This window comes from Zalophus californianus, chromosome 1, assembly GCF_009762305.2.
Source record: "Zalophus californianus isolate mZalCal1 chromosome 1, mZalCal1.pri.v2, whole genome shotgun sequence".
In the NCBI taxonomy this organism is placed as follows: Eukaryota; Metazoa; Chordata; class Mammalia; order Carnivora; family Otariidae; genus Zalophus; species Zalophus californianus.
Genome location: NC_045595.1, coordinates 16229817 through 16250641, shown reverse-complemented (window position 1 = coordinate 16250641; position 20825 = coordinate 16229817). Strand labels below are relative to the sequence as shown.

The 20825-nt window shown below is 47.3% G+C and overlaps 1 protein-coding gene across 2 annotated transcripts in view; it reads left to right on the top strand.

The window, feature by feature from the left end:
• Nucleotides 1-8596: 8596 nt before the first annotated feature.
• LRRC2 (leucine rich repeat containing 2) overlaps nucleotides 8597-20825 on the top strand; it is a 33018-nt gene continuing 20789 nt past the window's right edge. The window contains exons 1-2 of one of the 2 annotated variants that reach the window (XM_027582145.2): nucleotides 8597-8726; nucleotides 20291-20434. In XM_027582145.2, the coding sequence (XP_027437946.1) occupies nucleotides 20310-20434 (125 nt within the window). In that variant the 5' untranslated portion in view covers nucleotides 8597-8726; nucleotides 20291-20309. Of the gene's footprint in view, nucleotides 8727-13713; nucleotides 13728-20290; nucleotides 20435-20825 lie in introns of those variants that run through there. The other variant, XM_027582146.2, reaches the window with a different exon arrangement.

The window sequence follows — 20825 nt, the reverse complement described above, 5'->3', positions numbered from 1 at the left end:
AATTGAAGTTAAATTTTAAGTTTATGCACTCATAAAAATGTACAAATAACAAGGGTTGTAGGTTAATAAATTATTCCAAAGTACTATGTAACCACTACCCAGGTCAAGAGTAAGAATATTACTAGAACCCCAGAAGTCCACCTCCCACTTCCCCAAAGCTAACTACTTTTCTCATTTCAAATCCCATAGATTGGTTTCTCCATGGTTTGGAACTTTATCTAATCCCAAGTGTGTGTGTGTGTCTGCTTCTTTCTGCTCAACGTTATGCTGGGGGGGAGCCATCCATGTTGTAGTTTGCTCTTACTCACTGCTGTGTGGTGCCCGTTGCATTGAATCTACACAAAGATTCAGCACCACTTCATTGGAAAGATCATTCTTACATTACTGCTCTACAATGGCATTTTTCATCAGGAATCATTTGTTCATGTGGTGTGAGGGTTTTGTTTTGTTTTGTTTTGTTTTTAATGTCTTACTCTGTTTGGTTCGCCTCTTTGTCTCTTCTTGTAGAACACACACACACACACACACACACACACACACACACACACGAACACTATATTCACCAACAACATGATTCTACATGTAAACAATCCAAAAGACTCCAGAGATAAATTATGGGACTTGAGAAGTGTTCTGAGCTTAATTGGTGTGTCCTGAAATTTATATGTTGAAGTCCTAACCCCTAGAACCTCCGAAATGACTGTTGGAGATAGGGCCTTTGATGAGGTCGTTAAGCTACAATGAACTCATGTGGGTGGGCCCTCATCCAATATGACGGGGGTTCTCATAAGGAGGGGGGGATTAGGACTGAGGTGTGTGCTCACACAGGGAAGACCATGTGACCCAGGGAGAAGACACCCACCTGCAAGCCAAGAAGAGAGGCCTCAGAAAAAACCAAACCTGCTGACACCTTGATCTTGGACCTCTAGCCTGTGGAACTGTGAGAAAAGAAATGTCTGTTGTTGAAGCCCCTAGGTCTGCGGTATTTGCTATGGCAGCCCTAGCCAACGTACATAGTGAGTACATTTCACAAGGGCACTAGATGCAAGGTCAACAATGAGAAGTGGGCCACCTGGAAGAGGGCCCCCCCGCTCAGCTGTGCCCTCCACTTGATCTTGGACTTCCAGCTTCCAGAGCCGTGAGAAACAGATTTCTGTTGTTCATAAGCCACCCTGTGTACAGTACTTTATTATAGCAGCCCAAATGGATGGAGACAGTATGTGAACAGGCACGCTGCTGATAAATCCGACAGTGTAAGTCCACAAGGGGGATTAATCAGAAAGACAGGACCCTGAGCAGACTAGCTCATCCAGAACTGGATCCTTTGGCCTAGAGCAAGGCTGTAGTGAATTCAAGATTTTAATAATAGGGAAAAAAGGTGATTTTTTTTTTTCCCATTTCAATTTCTGGGTATGTATTTACCTTTCTCCTTATCCACTTACGAAAATCACCAGGTTGGAAATCCATTGTCTTATTTCATCTCTAGATAAGCCATTCAGGTTTTCCTGAGTGCGTTTTCCCTAGAGCTCTGTTTGTCATTGACGTGGACGTTGTTTATGAAGCATTATTTGTGGGTGCTCTTTGTTTTTTTTTTTAAGATTTTATTTATTTATTTGACAGAGAGAGCATAGCAGGGGGGAGGGGCAGAGGGAGAGGGAGAAGCAGACTCCCTGCTGAGCAGGGAGCCCGACATGGGGCTCGATCCCAGGACCCTGGGATCATGACCTGAGCTGAAGGCAGACACTTAACTGACTGAGTCACCCGGGCGCCCCTGTGAGTGGTCCTTGTGTCCATGTTCCAGGTCACACTGTGTCAGACTGATGCCAACACCAAAGGCCATGCTTCCTGGGATTTCTCAACAAATATGTTGAAGGCAGGTGGAAGGCGGAAGGTGAGTGCCTACCCCTGGGCACATTTAACCTATTTTAAAGACGTTACTAAGCCTCAGCTTCATTATCCTGCATTATCCTCCTACAATGGGAATATGAACATCTGCCCACAGAGATGCTCTACTATAGGCTTCTTATATTTTATAAGATATCTTATATCTTTATTAGATAAACACCTACTATAATTCTAGCACATTCAGGCATTTGACAAATGTCACCACCTTTTTAAAAAAAGATTTTATTTATTTATTTGACAGAGGGAGAGCACAATCACGGGGAGCGGCAGAGGGAGAGGGAGAAGCAGGCTCCCCACTGAGCAGGGAGCCCGACCTGGGGCTCAGTCCCAGGACCCTGAGATCATGACCTGAGTTGAAGGCAGAGGCTTACACGACTGAGCCACCCAGGCACCCCATCACTGCCTTTCTATATATCTCTTTCCCTCCTGAGGCAGGTCAAACAACCCTCAGACATTCATTCATTCCTTACTCCTACTGTGTGCCGGCACACAGAATTTTGCCTTTAACGTAGCACTATGAAGAATTCAGCAGGAGAGTGACCTGAGCAGGTCTGCGTGTTTGGGAAGATCTCTGGCGACAGAGGTACCGAAGCTGGGAGCGACTGTTGTAATAAATCAGCCAAGAAACGCACGGGCCTTGAGTGATGCTCCGCTGAGCGGCTGGAGAAGTGGGCGCGAGGGCTGGGCAGGCTGAATCTGCAGGCTCTCCCGAGATTCGGTAGGAGGAGGGAGTAGTGACTCGCTCTGAGGGCAATGTGCTGTTTCTAGTTTCCTAAGGACTTAGAAAAAAGGAGATCCATGTATAAAGAAAGCGTCAACAGGCTTCTGGATGCAGCACGGTATCTCAGGGAGGTCACTGGTGTTCCCATGTTCAGCTGAGAACAGGGTATCCTTGGGCCTTGTAGCCTGCTCAGTGAAACGAATGGAGTAACGCCTCTCTGTTGGTGTGGTGGCCAGTGTGTGACGAGATAACAGAAAATGCTGAATGTCATTTCTGCTACGTTAAGGACAGCGGTACATTTTATTTCCTGTTTTGTTTCTGGTATTTTCCAAGGTTAGATATGTCATCAAGCACCCAGAACTGTGCCTGGCTACAGTAGGCACCCAAACAGTGTGAGCAATGATTTGTGGGGTGTGTATTTTTTTTGTTTTGTTTTGTTTTAACTTTGTGTGTGCGTGTTTCATTTTAATCACAAGGATAGTACCAAAATTAAAAAAAACAAACATGAAAAAATTAAACAGAAGTAGCTCCACCTCCAATTGCACCAGCCCACACGAAGAGCTTCCAATGGGAATTTTAAGACTGGCATTCTTTTTTTTTTTTTAATATTCCATTTATTTATTTGAAAGAGAGAGAGACAGAACACAACCAGGGGGAGAGGCAGAGGGAGAGGGAGAAGCAGGCCTCCCGCCGACCAGAGAGCCCGACATGGGGCCCGACATGGGGCCCGATCCCAGAAACCCTGGGATCATGGCCTGAGCCGAAGGCAGACGCTTAACCATCTGAGCCACCCAGGCGCCAGAAGATTGGCATTCTTGATCATTACAGTTTGGCTGAGTGGGAATGACCAATGCGTCCCTGGGTTTCTTAATAGAGCCCGGTCATCGGCAAAACCGTCCTCCAGGGGGCGCCGGTGAGCACTACGTCCAGACTGCCTGGGGACCGCACGATGTGTGGTCCGCGTCCAGGATACGGATGACAGTATTCCCAGCGGCGGACCTGGCACAGATCAGCGTTCTGGCCTCCTGCAGTTGAATAACTGTATTTGGGAAGAGGTTTGGCCTCCTCCCTGAGAAAAACTACATGAAAGTCTTCGAAAGGGTGCCACATTCTGAGCCTGGGTTCTCAACCCTCTCCGTGGCCCATCTTGGTGGCGAGGGGAGCTTAAATGTTCTGGCTGGTCACGTTAGCAAAGTACAGAGAATCGGGTAAAATTAACTTCCGTAATATATTTTGATTGCACCCAGTGTATCCCAAATAGTGTCATTGGGTCATGTAGTTAATGTAAGTTACTGTAAGATGGGGGCAGGGCAGCCTTCCTCGGGGGCTTTTAGCCGCACCTGCCAAGCGGTGAAGCAGGGGCTCCTTCTTCAGCGGGAAGCATTTGGGAACAGTCACTGCAGTAGCGTGAATCGGTTGCTAACATTTTGGGTTTTTCATTCTTCTATCATTATATCACAGTGACGACAGGCGTGTGACACCAGGGATTTACTTGGAAGAAGGCTTCGTAGTGCGTGTGACTCAGCATTGCCACAGGCATCCCAGGCTCAGAATGGCGGTGAGGAGAGCACTCGGGCCCCGTGGACGTCTGGGCGGCTTTGTGTGTGGGGCCCCCTCAGATCGGAGGCAAACCTGGGGGTCCCCGGGGAGACGCCGAAGCTGCGGACTGCATTTGGTGAGAGGCTCCAAGGCCAGCTGGAGCTGAAGTGCTTAAGCAAGCGCCCAGCTGTGAGGAAGCAGCTGAGGTTGGTAATAAGACTGTGTAAGAGTTGGGGACTGTACAGGGACCACAGGGCTGCCCCTCGGGAGCTCAGAAACTCCAAGTTCGTTCTTTCTTTTTTCTTTTCTTCTTAAGAGTTTATTTATTTATTTGAGAGAGAGAGGGAGCATGAGCAGGGGGGAGAGGGAGAAGCAGATTCCCTGCTGAGCAGGGAGCCTGATGTGGGACTGAATCCCAGGACCCTGGGATCATGACCTGAGCGGGAGGCAGACACTTAACCAACTGAGCCACCCAGTCATCTTCCTTCCTTCCTTCCTTCCTTCCTTCCTTCCTTCCTTCCTTCCTTCCTTCCTTCCTTCTTTCCTTTCGTTCTTTCTCTTTTTTCTTTTTCTTAAAGATTTTATTAAGTAATCTCTACATCCAAGGAGGGGCTCAAACTTACAACTCTGAGATCAAGAATCACATGTTCTGCTGACCAAGCCAGCCAGGCACCCCTGGAAGTTCTTTCTGGACACAGCCAAGAGATGCAGCAGTGAGTTTAATACAGTAATAACAGTTCCCTCTATTAACATAAGTACATTGTGTATTTTAAAATACTTCCTGATCCACATCCCTGCCTGTGAATCAGAAGCCACTGTAGAACATGCTAAACTATGATCACTGGACTTCACCCCAGATGAAGTCAGAACCTCCTAGGGACAGAGGGGTCCACCCGGGCCACCTGGGTACCACTGTCTCAGACTGAGCTAATTCCAGGTCCTTAGGGCCCTTTGTGCTGGGGTCCCCAGACCTGGAGCTTCGGCATCACCTGGTGCTTGTTAGGGAGATAGACTCAGCCCCTCGCTGGCCTCCTGCGTCAGATTCTGCACTCACTAAGATCCTAGGTGGTTTGGGTGGGGAGTTGCCAGATAAAATACAGGACACCCAGGAATATTGAAATTCCAGATAAACCACAAATAATTTTTAAGTATGACTCATGCAGTATTGGAAACATACTTATATCAAAAAATTACTTGTGGTTTATCTGGAATTCAAATGTAACTGAAAGTATTTTTATTTGCTAAGTTTCTCAATCCTATCTGGGTGCACATTGCAGGCTGAGGAGCCTGGGCTGAACAATGACCTGCTTCTCTAACCCTGGCATCATAAAGGATGCCTATTGTATTTGAATGTATTGGTAGGGGAAAATATTTTTCCCCTTAAATATGATTGAGCTTTTGAATAGTTAGCCCTCTTATAAATTGAAAAAGTATTTAAGTAGTGTTTGACCTGAAACTAGCTTTTCAATTTATATTCTTTGGTTCAGAACACCATAAACAAAACAAAACAAAACAAAACAAAACAAAAACCAAAGGAAACAATTACTAAATAGGAAACTTACATTGTGTAGCAAAAGAGAAAAATACTATTCAAATTCTAAATAATAAAAAGCATATCCAACACTTTAGAGGTAGGATTTAATACTGTCACAGAGTTTTATTTGATTCCCATCAATTTGGCATGCAATTTAAAATGATAATTTATTAAAAATTTTTTATTGTCTATTAAAATAAAAAACCTTATTTAAAAAAATTTAATTCCAATATAGGTAACTTGCAGGGTTATATTAGTTTCAGGTGTACAATATAGTGATTCAACACTTCCATGCAGCACCCAGTGCGCATCCCAACAAGTGTGCTCCTTAATCCCCATCACGTATTTCACCTACCCCCTACCCACCTCCCCCTGGTAACCAGCAGTTTGTTTTTTATAGTTAAGAGTCTGTTTCTTGGTTTGTTTCTCTCTTTTTTTCCTTTGCTTCTTTGTCTTGTTTCTTAAATTCCATATATGAGTGAAATCATATGGTATTTGACTAACTTATTTCGCTTAGCATTATACTCTCTACCTCTTTCCATGTCATTGCAAATGGCAAGATTTCATTCTTTTTTATGGCCGAATAAGATGAACACTTGGGCTGCTTCCATATCTTGGCTATTGTAAATAATGCTGCTATGAACATGGGGGTGCATGTTTTCCTTTGAATTAGTGATTTTGTCTTTTTTTTTGGTAAATACCTAGTAGTGTGATTACTGGATTGTAGGGTAGTTCTATTTTTAACTCCATACTATTTTGCTCGGTGACTGCACAACTTTGCGTTCCCACCAACAGTGCCCGAGGGTTCCTTTCTCTACACATTCTCACCAACACTTATTGTTTCTTGTGTTTTTTATTTTAGCCGTTCTGACAGATGTGATATCTCATTGTAGTTTTGATTTGCATTTCCCTGATGATGACTGATGTTGAGCATCTTTTCATGTGTCTATTGGCCATCTGGATGTCTTCTTTGGAAAAATATCTGTTCTTGTCTTCTGCCCATTTTTAATTGGATTGTTTTTTGGGGTGTTAAATTGTATCAGTTCTTTTTTGTATTTTGGGTACTAATCTTTTATCTGATATGTCATTTGCAAATATCTTCTCCCATTCTGTAGGTTGCCTTTTAATTTTTTGATCATTTCCTTCACTGTGTAGAAGCTTTTTATTTTGATGAAGTCCCAATAGTTTATTTTTGCTTTTGTTTCCCTTGCCTCAGGAGACCTATCTAGAAAATCATTGCCATGGCTGCTCTGAGAGACATTACTGTCTGTGTTCTCTTCTAGGATTTTTTTTTAAAGAATTTATTTATTTATTTTACAGAGAGAGAGATAGCGAGAGCAGGAACAAAAGCAGGGGGAGTGGGAGAGGGAGAAGCAGTCTTCCCGCGGAGTGGGGAGCCCGATGCGGGGCTCGATCCCAGGACCCTGGGATCATGACCTGAGCCGAAGGCAGACGCTTAATGGCTGGGCCACCCAGGTGCCTCTCTCTTCTAGGATTTTTATGGTTTCAGGTCTCACATTTAGGTCTTTAATCCATTTTGAGTTTATTTTTGTGTATGGTGTGAGAAAGTGGTCCGGTTTCATTCTTTTGCTCATTCATTCTTTGATCATATGTAGCTGATCAGTTTTCCCAACACCATTTGTTGAAGAGACTGTCTTTTTCCCATTGCCTATTCTTTCCTGCTTTATTGAAAATTAATTGGCCAGGGCGCCTGGGTGGCTCAGTTGGTTAAGCGACTGCCTTCGGCTCAGGTCATGATCCTGGAGTCCCGGGATCGAGTCCCGCATCGGGCTCCCTGCTCGGCAGGGAGTCTGCTTCTCCCTCTGACCCTCTTCCCTCTTGTGCTCTCTGTCTCTCATTCTCTCCTTCTCAAATAAATAAATAAAATCTTTAAAAAAAAAAGAAAATTAATTGGCCATATAATTGTGGGTTTATTTCTGGGTTTTCTATTCTGTTCTGTTGATCTACGTGTCTGGTTTTGTGCCAGCACCATACTGTTTTGATCACTACAGCTTTGTAATATAACTTGAGGTCTGGAATGGTGATGCCTCCAGCTTTGCTTTCCTTTTTTCAAAATTGCTTTGGCTATTTGGGGTCTTTTGTCATTCCATATACATTTTAGGATTGTTTGTTCTAGTTCTGTGAAAAATGCTGTTGGTATTTTGATAGGGATTGCATTAATAAAATGATAATTTAATTATAAATGTCAACACATAGAACATAGTCCCTTCAAAATCCAACTATTTTGTAGTTAGAGTCATTATGTCTATATTAGACAAAGGGTGTTTTTCTGTCTAGGATGAAGGTGTATAAGGAGTCTGTTGCTCGGAAGTGGGGGTGGTTGTAGGGACCCTCTTGGAACAGGCAGGGGTGGGGGCTGGGTGGGGGGCCTGGGGGGTGGGGGGATGCAGTAAGGTGGGAGCAATTCCTGATTAACTGATTGTCAAATTGTCACAATGTTGGGTCTCAGCAAAGCATCTTTGCCCAGTTAGTAAAATCACTAAAGAGAACCTAAATTCACATATGTTTTAGGAACTTTAAAGGAAAAACAAGGTGAAATCCAGACCTGTGATAGCTGTAGCTTCAAACATTGAAAACAGTTTTACATTCGCTGGATCGTATGGCATCCTGATCCTGCTTTTCATGTGGTTCCTAGTTCGGAGTGCAGAGAACACAGGGCTCTCTCTGGCCTATTTTACTTGACTCGCTTCAGGACGGCCTGTGTGAAAAGGGAGGTACGGTAATCCCGGGTTGTAGGGCTCACATTGGCCAGCTCATCGTTTGCCCCGTGCCAAGCCCTCCCCTCTGAAATGTGTTTTGTCTCATGCCGGGCTGAGTCACATAGAATAGATAGATAGTTTATCAGCACATGTCCTACAGATCATATTATCAGCTGACAAATATAGCCTGTTAGTGCACAGGCCAGGAAGCTCCAGTGTGTGGTGGCCGCGGGTGTCAACAGTCTCCGCAATCCGGATTCCACTGGGCAGGCAACGGGCAGGGGCTGGGGCTGCCGTGCAGTCACGGGTAGGTGGCCATTGTGGGAGGGGGACGTGGCAGGGTCAAGTGAGCATCTGCTCCTGAGACTGGGGGGTGGATCATGGGGGCGGGGGCTGGGAGTGAGGGGGTTTGTGGCACCTGCCGGGAGGATGGGGGGCAGTGCCTCCTTGTTTATATCTTCCCACTGTCCCATGGCAGGACAGGGGTAAACACCCCCAGTGAGACACAGGGCAGAGGCTCATGCATTTATCTGCATTTTAGGGCAAGAACTGGAATTGGGTGGTGAAGGAGAGAATGTGGCCGGGGCAGGTGGTCCCCAGCAAGGCTGCTGCTGTGGCTGGGGGTCCCCAAGATTCCTGCTCCTGGTTAGTGGGGTTTTTCCCAGTAAACTACCCTGGTACCCAAGGCTGAGCTCAAAACTTTCGGGTCCAAAGTGTTGTCTAGGGGAGATAAATCAACTTTGTTTGTGTCTTGGGTGGCCTGGAAGGGATGATTGACATCTGCGGGGGAAGTCTTTCCTCCTGGGACCGTCTCACCCTCCTGGGGAGAGGGTGAGGGTGGGAAAGTGATCAGAGACCCAGGGGAGAATCATCTGGCTTTGTAAGCAGCTCAGCTGCGTGCCGGTGACCCTTTTCTGCCAAATCCTCTCCGGTAACTCAGGGGCTGGGGTGATCTGGCAGAGAACCTCCGCTAACCATGCCCGGAGGAGAAGAATCCTCAGGTACTCATATCTTATATTTCACTGGTGACAATGTCTGCCTTCATTTCTTTTCTTCTTTTCTTTTACTAACTGATATTTTTGGAGTTGACTAGGTGCCAAGTTCGGTCTTAAGCACGTGACACAAATTATCACACGTGACCCTGTCACCAGTTCTCTGAGTGGGGTGCTGCTCTCCCATCGTGTTCAGATAAGTACACTGGGGTGCAGAGAGGTTAGGTGACCATCTCAGGTACGTGCAGCTCTAAGTGGAGGAGGCGGGACTCCAGCCCCGGCAGGCGGGCTGACCCTGAAAAGGTCCTCCGAATCCCTTCCCTGAGCCTCTCCCTCCCAGCCAGGATTTTCTAGTTTAACAAATTACCATGAAAACAATGGGTGTTCCCAGGGAAACTCTGATCTAGCGAGAGAAAATGTAATTTAATTTAGAATTTGGCTGCAATATCAGGACTATGCAGACCTCACTTGAGTATTTAGCCTCTTTAATAACCCTACTGTTTCTATCGGAAAACTCGCCCTGTGTTCCAACTCTGGGGTCCAGGCAGTGGCCTTATGTGAGGATCGAATGGGATTTGTGCATCACGAAAGCCCTTTGCTGGCCATGTCTTTGCCCCCTCTGTACACTGGTGTCACCAGGAAGCCCCGTGGTCATAGTCACTCCCTTGGTTCCAGCAAGGCTGATAGTGGGTGTCTTGTTCACGTGGTGGCCATGCTGGGAAGAATGCTGTGGAAAGCCTGGAGCCGGTCTGGGCAGAGGAAAGAGGGGCCCTGGGGGTTCTGAAGAGTAGGTGAGGACCATGGGGCTAGGCCTCTCTCCCCATGGATGTTCGGGTGACCCCCCGGACCTCAACTCTGTCCCTCAGACTATGCACACACTGTGCATTCTGCCTAGACACACCTCCCCCTTGCTGCTGTCTGTCTTCCAGCCTGGCAGAGGGGGCACCCAGAATGGCCGGACCCCTGTATTGTGGGCTTTGTTGGGTCTCCTCCCCCAGGCCCTTTGTACTTCAGACCCTCAGAGATGTGAGCTCTGTACCCAGCCTCCCACGCCCCTCTGCCCAGTCTGCCGCTTGACCAGAAGGGGGAGGATGAGGTGACCAGAAAGTCCCCTCCCGCCTGGAACCCTGGCATTCATCTTCTGAGTGGGGACGAGTGCTCTGGTGCCAGGGGACATGTTTTTCCAGTCATGCCCTCTGGCTCAGACAGTGGATAGCTCTGTAAAAGGGATTCTAATGTACCTGGGCTGTGGAGGGAGTGTGAACAATTACCCAAGCAAACCTGCACGGACAGTCCCTTTCCCCTTCCTCAGGGTCCCTGTGGGACTGCCTTGAGCCCCCCTCCCCCCACGCACTTGAGGGCGTCCCTCGCTCCTCTTCTGACTGCACAGCATCTGTCTGCGCCCATTATCAAATCCACACGCAGCACTGAAATGTATCTCTGTGAGCATTTGTTCCCCTCCCCAGATGGAAAGCTTAAGGGCAGGGACATTCATCCTTCCCCATTTGATAGGTGCCCCTAATGTCAGTTATTTGGGGTTCCCAGCAATCAAAGAACAGGGATACACGCCAAGTAAACTGGCTCAACACGCAGGGTTTCTGTGTTGAGGTCCAGAAGCAGGAGCCTGGCTACATCTCCTCCAAAGCTACCATCTGTCACCCTCTGTCCCCTGGTGACCGCTTTTTAGGGTCAGTGGCTGACTCTGAGCCCACGTCTGGGGCTTCTCAGGTGGCTGCCCCTGTCAGTAAACCGTGGCCCTTCTCAGTGCAGTCCACAGTCAAATTATAATTAAACCAACAAGCAAATCGTTCAACTCATATTATGTGCTGTGAAGTAAATTAGCAACAGTCTGAGAGATGAACTAACGGGGGGATCTACCTTAGATGAAGAGGCCGTGAAGGCCGTGCTGAGGAGAGAACACTGAAGCTGAGTTCGGGGGCGTGGGGTGTGGGGAAGCCAGGAAGATGGGGGAAGAGTGTCTAGGCAGTGGGCACAGTGTGTGCAGGGTCTGAGGTACGAAGAAGCGCGGGGTGGGTGAGGCACAGAGGAGGAGAGCGGTTGAGGGTGGATCATGCCAGAGCCTCACTGGGCCCTGGGAGGAGCTGGGATCTCCCCCTCACCCCAGAGGGAAGTCTCTGGAGCCCTTGAACCAGGCGGCAGGATGATCTCATTCTCTCACTGTTGTGCGACAAATGGATTGGATGTGGGTGAGTGGGAAGTCAGGACACCAGCTGTGAGGCTTCTGCATGACTGAGGCCAACTGTGACACTAACTTGTGGTGAGAAATGCATGCCCTCTAAGACTTGGGTGATACACTGGATGTGCAAACGAATGTGTGTGTTTGTGTACGTGTTCATGCCCACATGGTGGGCAGGGTGAGGAAGCAGAAGGCATAAAGGAATGACCTCCAGGTAATGACAGAGTCAAGGTGAGGAATTAAGGCAGCCAGGAATGGTTAGATTCTAAGTGAGGAACTTTGGAAGGAATTATATTTCTTTGAGATACGTGTGAGACAGCCAAGTGGCTATGTCAAGGAGGCAGCAAGATATAGACACTAGATGTCGCTATAAATTGAGACTGATTCTTATTTTACTGTCTACCGTATTAATGATTTATTGCTGCATAACAAATCACCCCAACACTTACAGCTTAATACAACAAATATATCATGTGATGGTCTTTGAGGGTTGGGAATGGCTTAGCTGAGAGGTCCTGGCTTAGGGTCTGTTGTGAAGTTGCAGCTGAGATGTCTTCTGGGGCTGCTACCATCTGAAGGCTCAACCGGGGCTGGAGGATCTGCTTTTAGACAGCTTCTGCTCACAGGGCTGCTGGCAGGAGGCCTCTGTTCCTCTCCATATGAAGCTTCTCCATAGGGCTGCTTGAGCATCCTCATGACACAGTGGCTGACTTCCCCCAGAGGGCATGCCCCAAGAGATAGAGAGGGGAGCACCTGGTGGGACTTGGCCTCAGAAGCCACATGCCATCATTCTCACCACATTTTATTCATTAGAAGTGAGTCACTGAATCCAACCCATGCTTAAGGGGGGAGAAATTAAGTTCTACCCTCTTAAAGGAAAGAATGTCAAGGAATTTGTGGGTACAATTTAAAGCCATCATATCCACAAAGCAAAATCTAGTTTATTGTTCATTAAAGCTGGGATGCACACACGGGACCGGCAGATGTTTTTGTATGGCACGTGGGCACCGCTGGAGGGGGCTAGCACTGTGAGCCATGGAGACCAAGCTGGAGCCTCCCCCACCCATTCCCCTCCACTCTCAGTGTCTGTCTATCTGACCAGCTGTATCTTGCTGGTCAAGGCCCATGCTGGTTGCTCTCTATATGTTGGAGACTCTGCTGTTGGCAATGGCCAGGCACCAGGCAGTGGAATCTCTGCTCAGGAGTTGGTGACTTAGCAAGTCCACTTAGCCTCCAGCCAGCTACCCAGCTTGAGCCGGCAGGAAGAGAGAAGGACACACCAGCATCTGGGTGTCACCGGGACAGAGAGTGAACCTGACTACAGCAGATCCCCATTCCCAGTCCCTCTGTGTGCTGGCCTGCTGGGCCTTTCCCTCTTGGGCCAGTCGCTCTTGTCTTGAGAATGTCTCTAGCAGGTGGCAACTGAGCACAAAGCATGGAAGCATGCTCATGGCTCTGGCAGGCCCAGGGCAAGTCATCAGGGAGGGGCAGACCAGGAGTTTTCTCTTTTGTGATATAAGTACCTACAGAATATCTTCCATTTTGCCAGTTGGACCGCGAAGCCTCCAATATTTACTATCTTGCCCTTTACTGAAAAAATTTACTGACCCCTGCAGTGAAGCAAAAGGTTTTTCCAGGAGGAATTTTCCTTTCCACTGTGAATCCAACCTTTGACCGTCTCTGCTTGTTGACGTGTTCACTCAGGACCCAGAACACCAGAAGCACGGGAGAAAAAATAAGCTTTAGGGCACTCTGCCCCAGTGTCCTTTGTATTGCCATGAGTGATGTTATTGTCATCCTCTCGTCTCTTCTAGTCCTGTGTGTTTTCTTCCCTGGAAGATGCTCTGTGGCTGTGGACCGTGGGGCCCAAAGCTAAGGATCCGTGTTCTGGTGCTTCTGCTGTAATGCAAAGCCAGATAGATCTCCAGCAGGGAACTGGAATCAGATGTCCCCTTGGGTCCATGAATCTTTGCTGTAAAATCCACTGAGGGCTCAGGCTAATGCTCTGCATTTTTTATGGCGCCTCAGGAGAGTCTGCTCAGATGTTTTGTTTTCTCCATTCTCTAGGAGGATAGTGCTTTATTGGAATTGACGGTCTCTCACACCACACCCTGGAGAGGTGAATTTCTCTTTACTGCTTTGGGATAGTATATCATGGTGCTCTTTCTATAGTTCTGGAGAAACCTAATGCTTAGAAAATTGCATTTTACGTATTTGCCTGAAAGGTTGTGTTGACTGGAGCTCATGCTACAAAGAGGAGATGAGCTTTGTAAATTTGCCAGGGAATCGTCTCTCGTTCCTGAAACTGCTGAGTGACTGGTCCCCGCTCCCCATTGTGGCTTTGTTCCTGGATGGAGCATCTCCTGCCTGTCCTGGAATGACTCATTGGCTCCGATTATAAAACCTTTTTTCTGATCTGACACCAACCCACAGACCTACCATCTCCAGGGTTGATCTCGAACCTGCCCAGTTGTCTAGGGAGGCCTAGATTCAGCCCTGTCCTGGACAGGACACCAGGGGCTGGGCTGGACCTGGCATTCACGGGTTGGTTATTTCTTAGCTTCCCAGGCTTTCTGCACAGTACATGCACACTTATAGCAAACGTAGTCATCTCTCACTGCTCTAAGAGCCTCTGCATTTTGTCACACACATTTGCAAGCGGAACATCTCACAGGCAAGACCTTGATTTAAATTCTGACACATTCAAAACCCTCTTAATTGAAGAATAGAACCTCCTTCTCTGCTTTGCGAGATACAAGGGAAATGGGGAACATGGTTAGATGACAGACAGGATATGCTCTTTCCCACCCAAATACTGACATTAAGATTGATTTGGAAGTATTTAAAAATAGAACCTACAGGCATCAAGTAGAGACCATTCCTCTAGGATACAAACCTGAATTACATTTTTCTAAATGAATGCATAGAAACTAATGAGCAATGGTGTGTGTGTTGGTGTGTGTGTGTGTTTACAGCATGGGCGGTTAATGGACAGATCTGGCTACTCCCCAAGGATTTGCTGGTCTAAGAAAATGACAGTAACTCAACAGCAGAGGCTGAGCCATGCTGGTTGATCTAGAGCACACAAATCCTGAACAGAGTGCAGTCTTTCCAACTTTAAGTACCCTGGGCTGCCTGGGCTGTCCACGCTGCTCGGAAAGCTCACTTTACTTTGGCTTTTTGCTTTGCTTTTATGCGTAGACTTGGATTATGTGTAGAGATGGCCTCAAAGCATTTAAGTCGCCCTGGTTCTTTCTCTCCTTCTAATTTTTCTCTATTTCAGGCTGGGGACTGTGCTCTCTTGTCTTCAGGCTGTTGCTTGGCCGGCCTTTATGGAAGCTTTTTTTTTTTTTTTTTGGTCAAAAGCCAAAACCTTAAGACCTTTGCAGCGTAGGAGCTCCTGAGCTGAAAATGACAGAGTAAGGAATGTGGTAAAAGACAAATTAAATGCAGTGGTTTCTGGTTCTGGGTGAGACAGAGTTAGGCACACATGTCTATCCCACTGAATGCAGCTCTGAAACCTGGAACGAATACATGGAGCAGGAATATGAAGACTCTGCAAAGTAACTGGTTGCAAGAGAGTAAGGGCAAGACACCAGAATTCCAAGTACAGAGAGCCCGTGGTATGTTTCCCATTTTCGCCTGCAGCGTTGCGCAGCCTGGACTCAAAGCAGCCTCGAACCCAGAATTGGGCACAAGGATGCCTAATATTGCTCCACAGGTGGAAGAGGGGACCCCTCATGCTCAGAGAGTGCAGGCAAATCCCTGTTCTTCTTTTCACCATCCTGTCATGCCTCAGCCCCCAAAGGATTTAGTAGTAACAGGAGGGGCAGGGGCATGGCGGGGGGAGGTTGAGAGTGGAGGGCCTCAGTCACTCAAAACTTTGAGAAAGGGGTCTTTCCTTTTGGATCGGAGGAGTTGCAGGCCCCAGAGGGTGGAGAAAACTCTCATTGCTTTTTCTCTCCCCAGGCCCTCCTGCTACTTGGCCCCCAAAAGAGCATGCATAGCAAAGCAGGGGGATTAAAGCCCCAGTTCTCTGGCCAGAGGACTGTAAAAAGGAGCCCCAGAAATCTAGGGTGCCTGGGTGGCTCAGTCGGTTAAGCGACTGCCTTTGGTTCAGGTCATGATCCTGGAGTCCCGGGATCGAGTCCCGCATCGGGCTCCCTGCTCAGCGGGGGGTCTGCTTCTCCTTTTAACCCTCCCCCTTCTCATGTACTCTCTCTCTCTCTCTCTCATTCTCACTCTCTCAAAATAAATAAATAAATCTTTAAAAAAAAAAAAAGAAATCTAGAAGAACCCGGGGAACTGAGGAGAGGGAAGAGCTTGGAGAACAACCATAAAGTCATTTAGAGCTCCTGGGCTCATCCCTGAGCTGCACCTGGGGATCTGACCCTAATCAGCATGCCTTCTGCTGTTTGAGCTGAAGGCCAGGGTGGACCAAGGCCTCCATCCCAGACGGCCACTGGGGGATGACATGGGCAGCTGAATGGCACTGAGCCATCGGAGGACAGTCTGCGGGGGAAGGAATGCGAGGTCTGAGCTGAACCACACTGATCACCTACTCTGTCATTCATCAACGTACTGCCTCTCAGCTCTGAACGTAGCCTTCAACATCTGTACTGTGTGACACACAGCATTGTTCCTTGAAGTACTAGTCCTTTAAAGAGAACTCCACGTTAGACTTTCTCAGGGGAGAGCCCTGGAGGGACAGTGCGGTGGGAGGAGTTCCCCTACCTTTTCCAGTGTGGGCGGGAGGGGGCAGGCAGGGGCACAGTTACTGGAGCCCGCCCCAGCCCCTGGCCCAGAACCTGGTCCTTTGCAACCCCCCAGCCCTGGCTAGCAAGAACTTTTCTGCAGTCCTTTCCACCTAGAAAACAGAGCCCTCACAGAGCCCCTGTGCTCTGAAGGTTTCCTGCGACCCGGGACCCCCACTGCCTATGTGCACAATCCTGGTGGCTGGTCACGTGGCCTTCCACCGGCACTCTGGGTGCGGGGTGGGGTGGTGGGTGCTATGAGTTGCCCAGGGAGCCGGACCCGTCTGACCAAACCAGGGGACTTCCTTGCTGTCTGCTGGGCTGAGCTGCAACTTCTCAAACGAGGTTGGAAGAGCTTCCAAGTTTGTCCTTTCTGGGGTTCTCTCCCTCTGCCCTCGGTGTGAATGGAAAGATAAAAGGATCAGCAACGAGTAGAAGATATAAAGAACCAAAGGGCAACTTCAGAAATAAAATAGACAATCACTGAAACAAAAGCACCCCCTGGATAGATTCATAAACATAATGGAGATGATCTAGGGAAGGGGAGGGACCTTTGAAGATGGATTGCTGAATATTACCAATCGGAAAAAAGAGAGGAAAGGAGACTTCTAAAATAGTGAACAGACTCAGGAATCTACACAACGATACTGAAAGGGCTAATATTTGTGTTGTCCGAGTCCCAGGAGGAAGGGAGGAAGAGGGCAGTGCAGAAAAAAAAAATAGTTGGGAGGATAAAATGGCTGAAAGTCCCCAAATTTGGCAAAAGATAAAAGCTCCCGACCAGAGGAGCTAGGCAAATCCCACACAGTATAAACCCAAAGAAATCCATGCCCAGATTCGTCATAATTAAACAGGAAAACCAAAGACAAGGAACAGTTCTCAACAAATCGAGAGAAGCAACAAAATGAGAGAACCACGATGCATCACCTCTGTGAGACTTAGGGTTCCAACGACTGCACACTTCTCTCGGGCAACCATGGAGGCCAGAAGAAACGGGCAGTGCCTATAAAGTGCTGAGCGAAAAGAATGAACTCGGGATTCTCTATTCAGCAAAAACAATCTTTAGGAGTGAAGGTGAAAAAAAGATATTCAGGCGAAGGGGAACAGAGCATTTGTCAGCCGATGTCCTCTGCCTGAGGGGACTGTTGAAGGGAGCTGTTTAGGCAGAAGGGAAATGCTGCCAGAGGGGACATGGGACAACAGCAGCACCGAGGCTAGAGCCTAGGTGACCTTGGTGGTAGTAAGGTTTCCACGTCTCATTCCAAGTGGTTAAAATACTGTTTCTGATGGACTATGAGAAGGGAAGCTGGAAGCGTATTCTCGCTAGGGCAACCATGAAAAAGAAAAGACCACACGGAGAAACATAGTCCAAAACACAATAGAGAAAATAAATTGAATACTAAAAAAATGTTCAGATAAACACAAAGGAAGACTTGAACGTGTAAAGAGGAAAACAAAAGAGGAGTGAAGCAGAAAATAGGTAATAAGTGAATTTAGACCTAAATGCAAAGTATCAGTAATTATGTTAAATGTAAATTGCCCAAATACACCAATTAAAAGACATTGTTGGAGTGTGTGAAATAAATGATCCGACAAGCTTCGGTCAACGGGGGCGCCTGGCTGGATCAGTCAGTGGAGGATGCGACTGCTGACCTCAGGGTTGTGGGTTCAAGCCCCACGCTGGGTGTGGAACCTACTTAAAAAAAAAAAAAAGCTTCTGTCTGCAAAATCTCACATCAAATATAACCATATACTTAGGTTAAAAGTAAAAGGATGGAATTGAAAAAGTTTTGCAAATCATGTATCTGACGAAGGACCTGTGCTTAGGATATATAAAGAATTATTACAAGTCAACAAGAAAAAGGCAAATGGCCCAGTTTAAAATTTGGCAAAGGATCTGGATAGACATTTCTCCCAAGAAGGTATAAAAATGGTCTGGGGCGCCTGGGTGGCTCAGTCGTTAAGCGGCTGCCTTCAGCTCAGGTCATGATCCCAGGGTCCTGGGATTGAGCCCTGCATGGGGGTTCCCTGCTCAGCGGGAAGCCTGCTGCTCCCTCTCCCCCTCCCCCTGCTTGTGTTCCCTCTCTCTCTCTCTCTGCGTCTCTCTCTGTCAAATAAATAAATAAAATCTTTAAAAAAATAATAAAATAAAATTTAAAAATGCCTTTAAAAAATAAATAAAATCTTTAAAAAAATGGTCGATAAGCACATAAAAAGATGTTGGGTCAACATCATTAGCTGTCAGGGAAACGCAAATCAAAACCACTAGAGGCACCTTTGTCAGAAATCTCCTTTAGGTAAAAGAATTTTAAGGGAGACAAAAGACAGTCCCAGATGTCAGAAATGAAGGGAAAGATAGAAGTAAATCGGGGCCAGCATTTTCAGCTCCTTAGACGAAAATGAGGGCTCTCCAGCATTCCACTGCACAAACAGAAGCCGGCTCTCCCACTCAGCATGACAAGCCATTCATAGAGTACACAGCTGAGTCAGAAGATTAAATATTTGATTTTGTATCCCCACTGACTGCCATTTAGAAGCGTCTGGAACTGGAGCAGAGAATATTCAATAGTCCTGTGATCTGCCTGCCAACTGACATGCTGTGTGTGTGTGCAAATCAGGAAAAGGATGGAGCCAGATTTCAGTGCTCTTAAGTAGGGGAAATTTAAAATGATAACTAGGAAGTTATTTTTAGATAAGGGAGATCAGTGTAGGTTAGTGGAATGAACATTAAAATGTACTTTTACGTCCTAATAATTTTTTTTTTTTTTTTTTTGCTGTGAGCAAATAATCACTTAAGGCACATAGTAAAAACAAGATGCAAGATGGGAACATAAAAAAGAAGAGAGAAAGCTCGTTGAGCGGCCTGAGAGGGGAGCAATCTGGATGCAAACCTTTTATTCAGTTTTCATTTGTTGATTCCACAAGTATTTATGGAGGGCCTGCTGTGTGCTAGGCACTGTGCTGGGTCTCACTTCAATGAAGGGCCAAGATGTACCTGACTTTGATTTTCCTTGCACTTGGAAAACCAATAAACAGAGACCAGCAGCTTGTGAGGTTTCATGTTGCAGGGGACCCTCACAGAACAGTTCCCCATGCTCTGTGGTGTGGTCAGTCCTGGCTGGGAAAGTGCTCATGCGCTTGGTGCAAGGATCGGTTTTGTCGCTTAACGGTGACTGACTGATGTGTAGCCTCAGATCACCAGGAGTGTGTGTATGTGTGTTTTGTGTGTGTGTGTGTGTGTGTGTGTTTGTGTGCGTGTATGTTCTGATTAACTCACAAACGTACCGTTGAGTATGGTACAGCTCTATTGGGAAGATGAGATGCTAGAAAACTCAGTGGAACGTGGGCTCGATCCAAGGACCCCAAGATCACAACTGGAGACCTGGAACCATGAGGCTTGTGGAGGGCCCAGGGGGCTTTGGGAACCCACAATTCAGCTGAGAGGTAGGGACACAAATGTGACCTTGTAGAGGAGAAGTCACAGAGTGGGTGTTGGACTTGACTTACCCAGAGTACTATCAGGCTTTAAGAACATTAGCAAACTGCCATCTTGGAATTAATAGGGCATCTCATCATTACTTAAGACAATGGATTCATTCTTGTTTCATTTTAAAGTTCTTGCTAAAACTGGGGCGCCTGGGTGGCTCAGTCGGTTGGGCGTCTGACTCTTGGTTTCAGGTCTCCAGTCATGATCTTGGGGTCCTGGGATCGAGCCCCGTGTGTGTCGTGGGCTCCATGCTCATCAGGGAGTCTGCTCGTCTTTCTCCCCACCCCTCTGCTCTCTGCCCCCTCCCCCCCACCACCGGCTCATGCGCACTCTCTCTCTCTCCAATAAATAAATAAAATCTTAAAAAAAAAATAAAGTTCATGCTAAATCTATTTTCTTCCGTGTGTGTGTGAAGCTGACATATGTATGTTTCTTAAATAGGTAATTTCCTGCTCCCAACATGGGACACAAAGTAGCCGTGTTCGACATTTCTGTCATCAGAGCCCTGTGGGAAACGCGTGTCAAGAAGCACAAAGCTTGGCAGAAGAAGGAGGCAGAGAGGCTCGAGAAAAGTGCATTGGAAAAGTATGTGTTTTCTGTCCTTACCTGTAGCTTCTTTAGCAAATGGGGACTAGGCAGGCTGCGGTTGTGGTGTGGAGGGGGATGCCCTTCTTTTGGGATTTCTCAGTGACTCTTGCTCATTGGGCTTCAGAGCCATCCCACTGTTGCCCAGAGCGAATGTCTGATTCCCATAACAGTGACCGCCCCCGCCCCCCACCCCTGCCCTGTGGTGTATGGACCTACATGCATTCCAGGCACTGTACCAGGCACGGGGGAGATGCCATGATACAGTAAACTCTCTACAGTACACTCTGTGGAAGGCTGCTCAGCTGGCCTCACGAGGCCCTCTAATGCTCTCCACACCTGGGCAGACCATGCCCTAGGGCAGCTCAAGGTCACTCGCAGTCCTGCATTT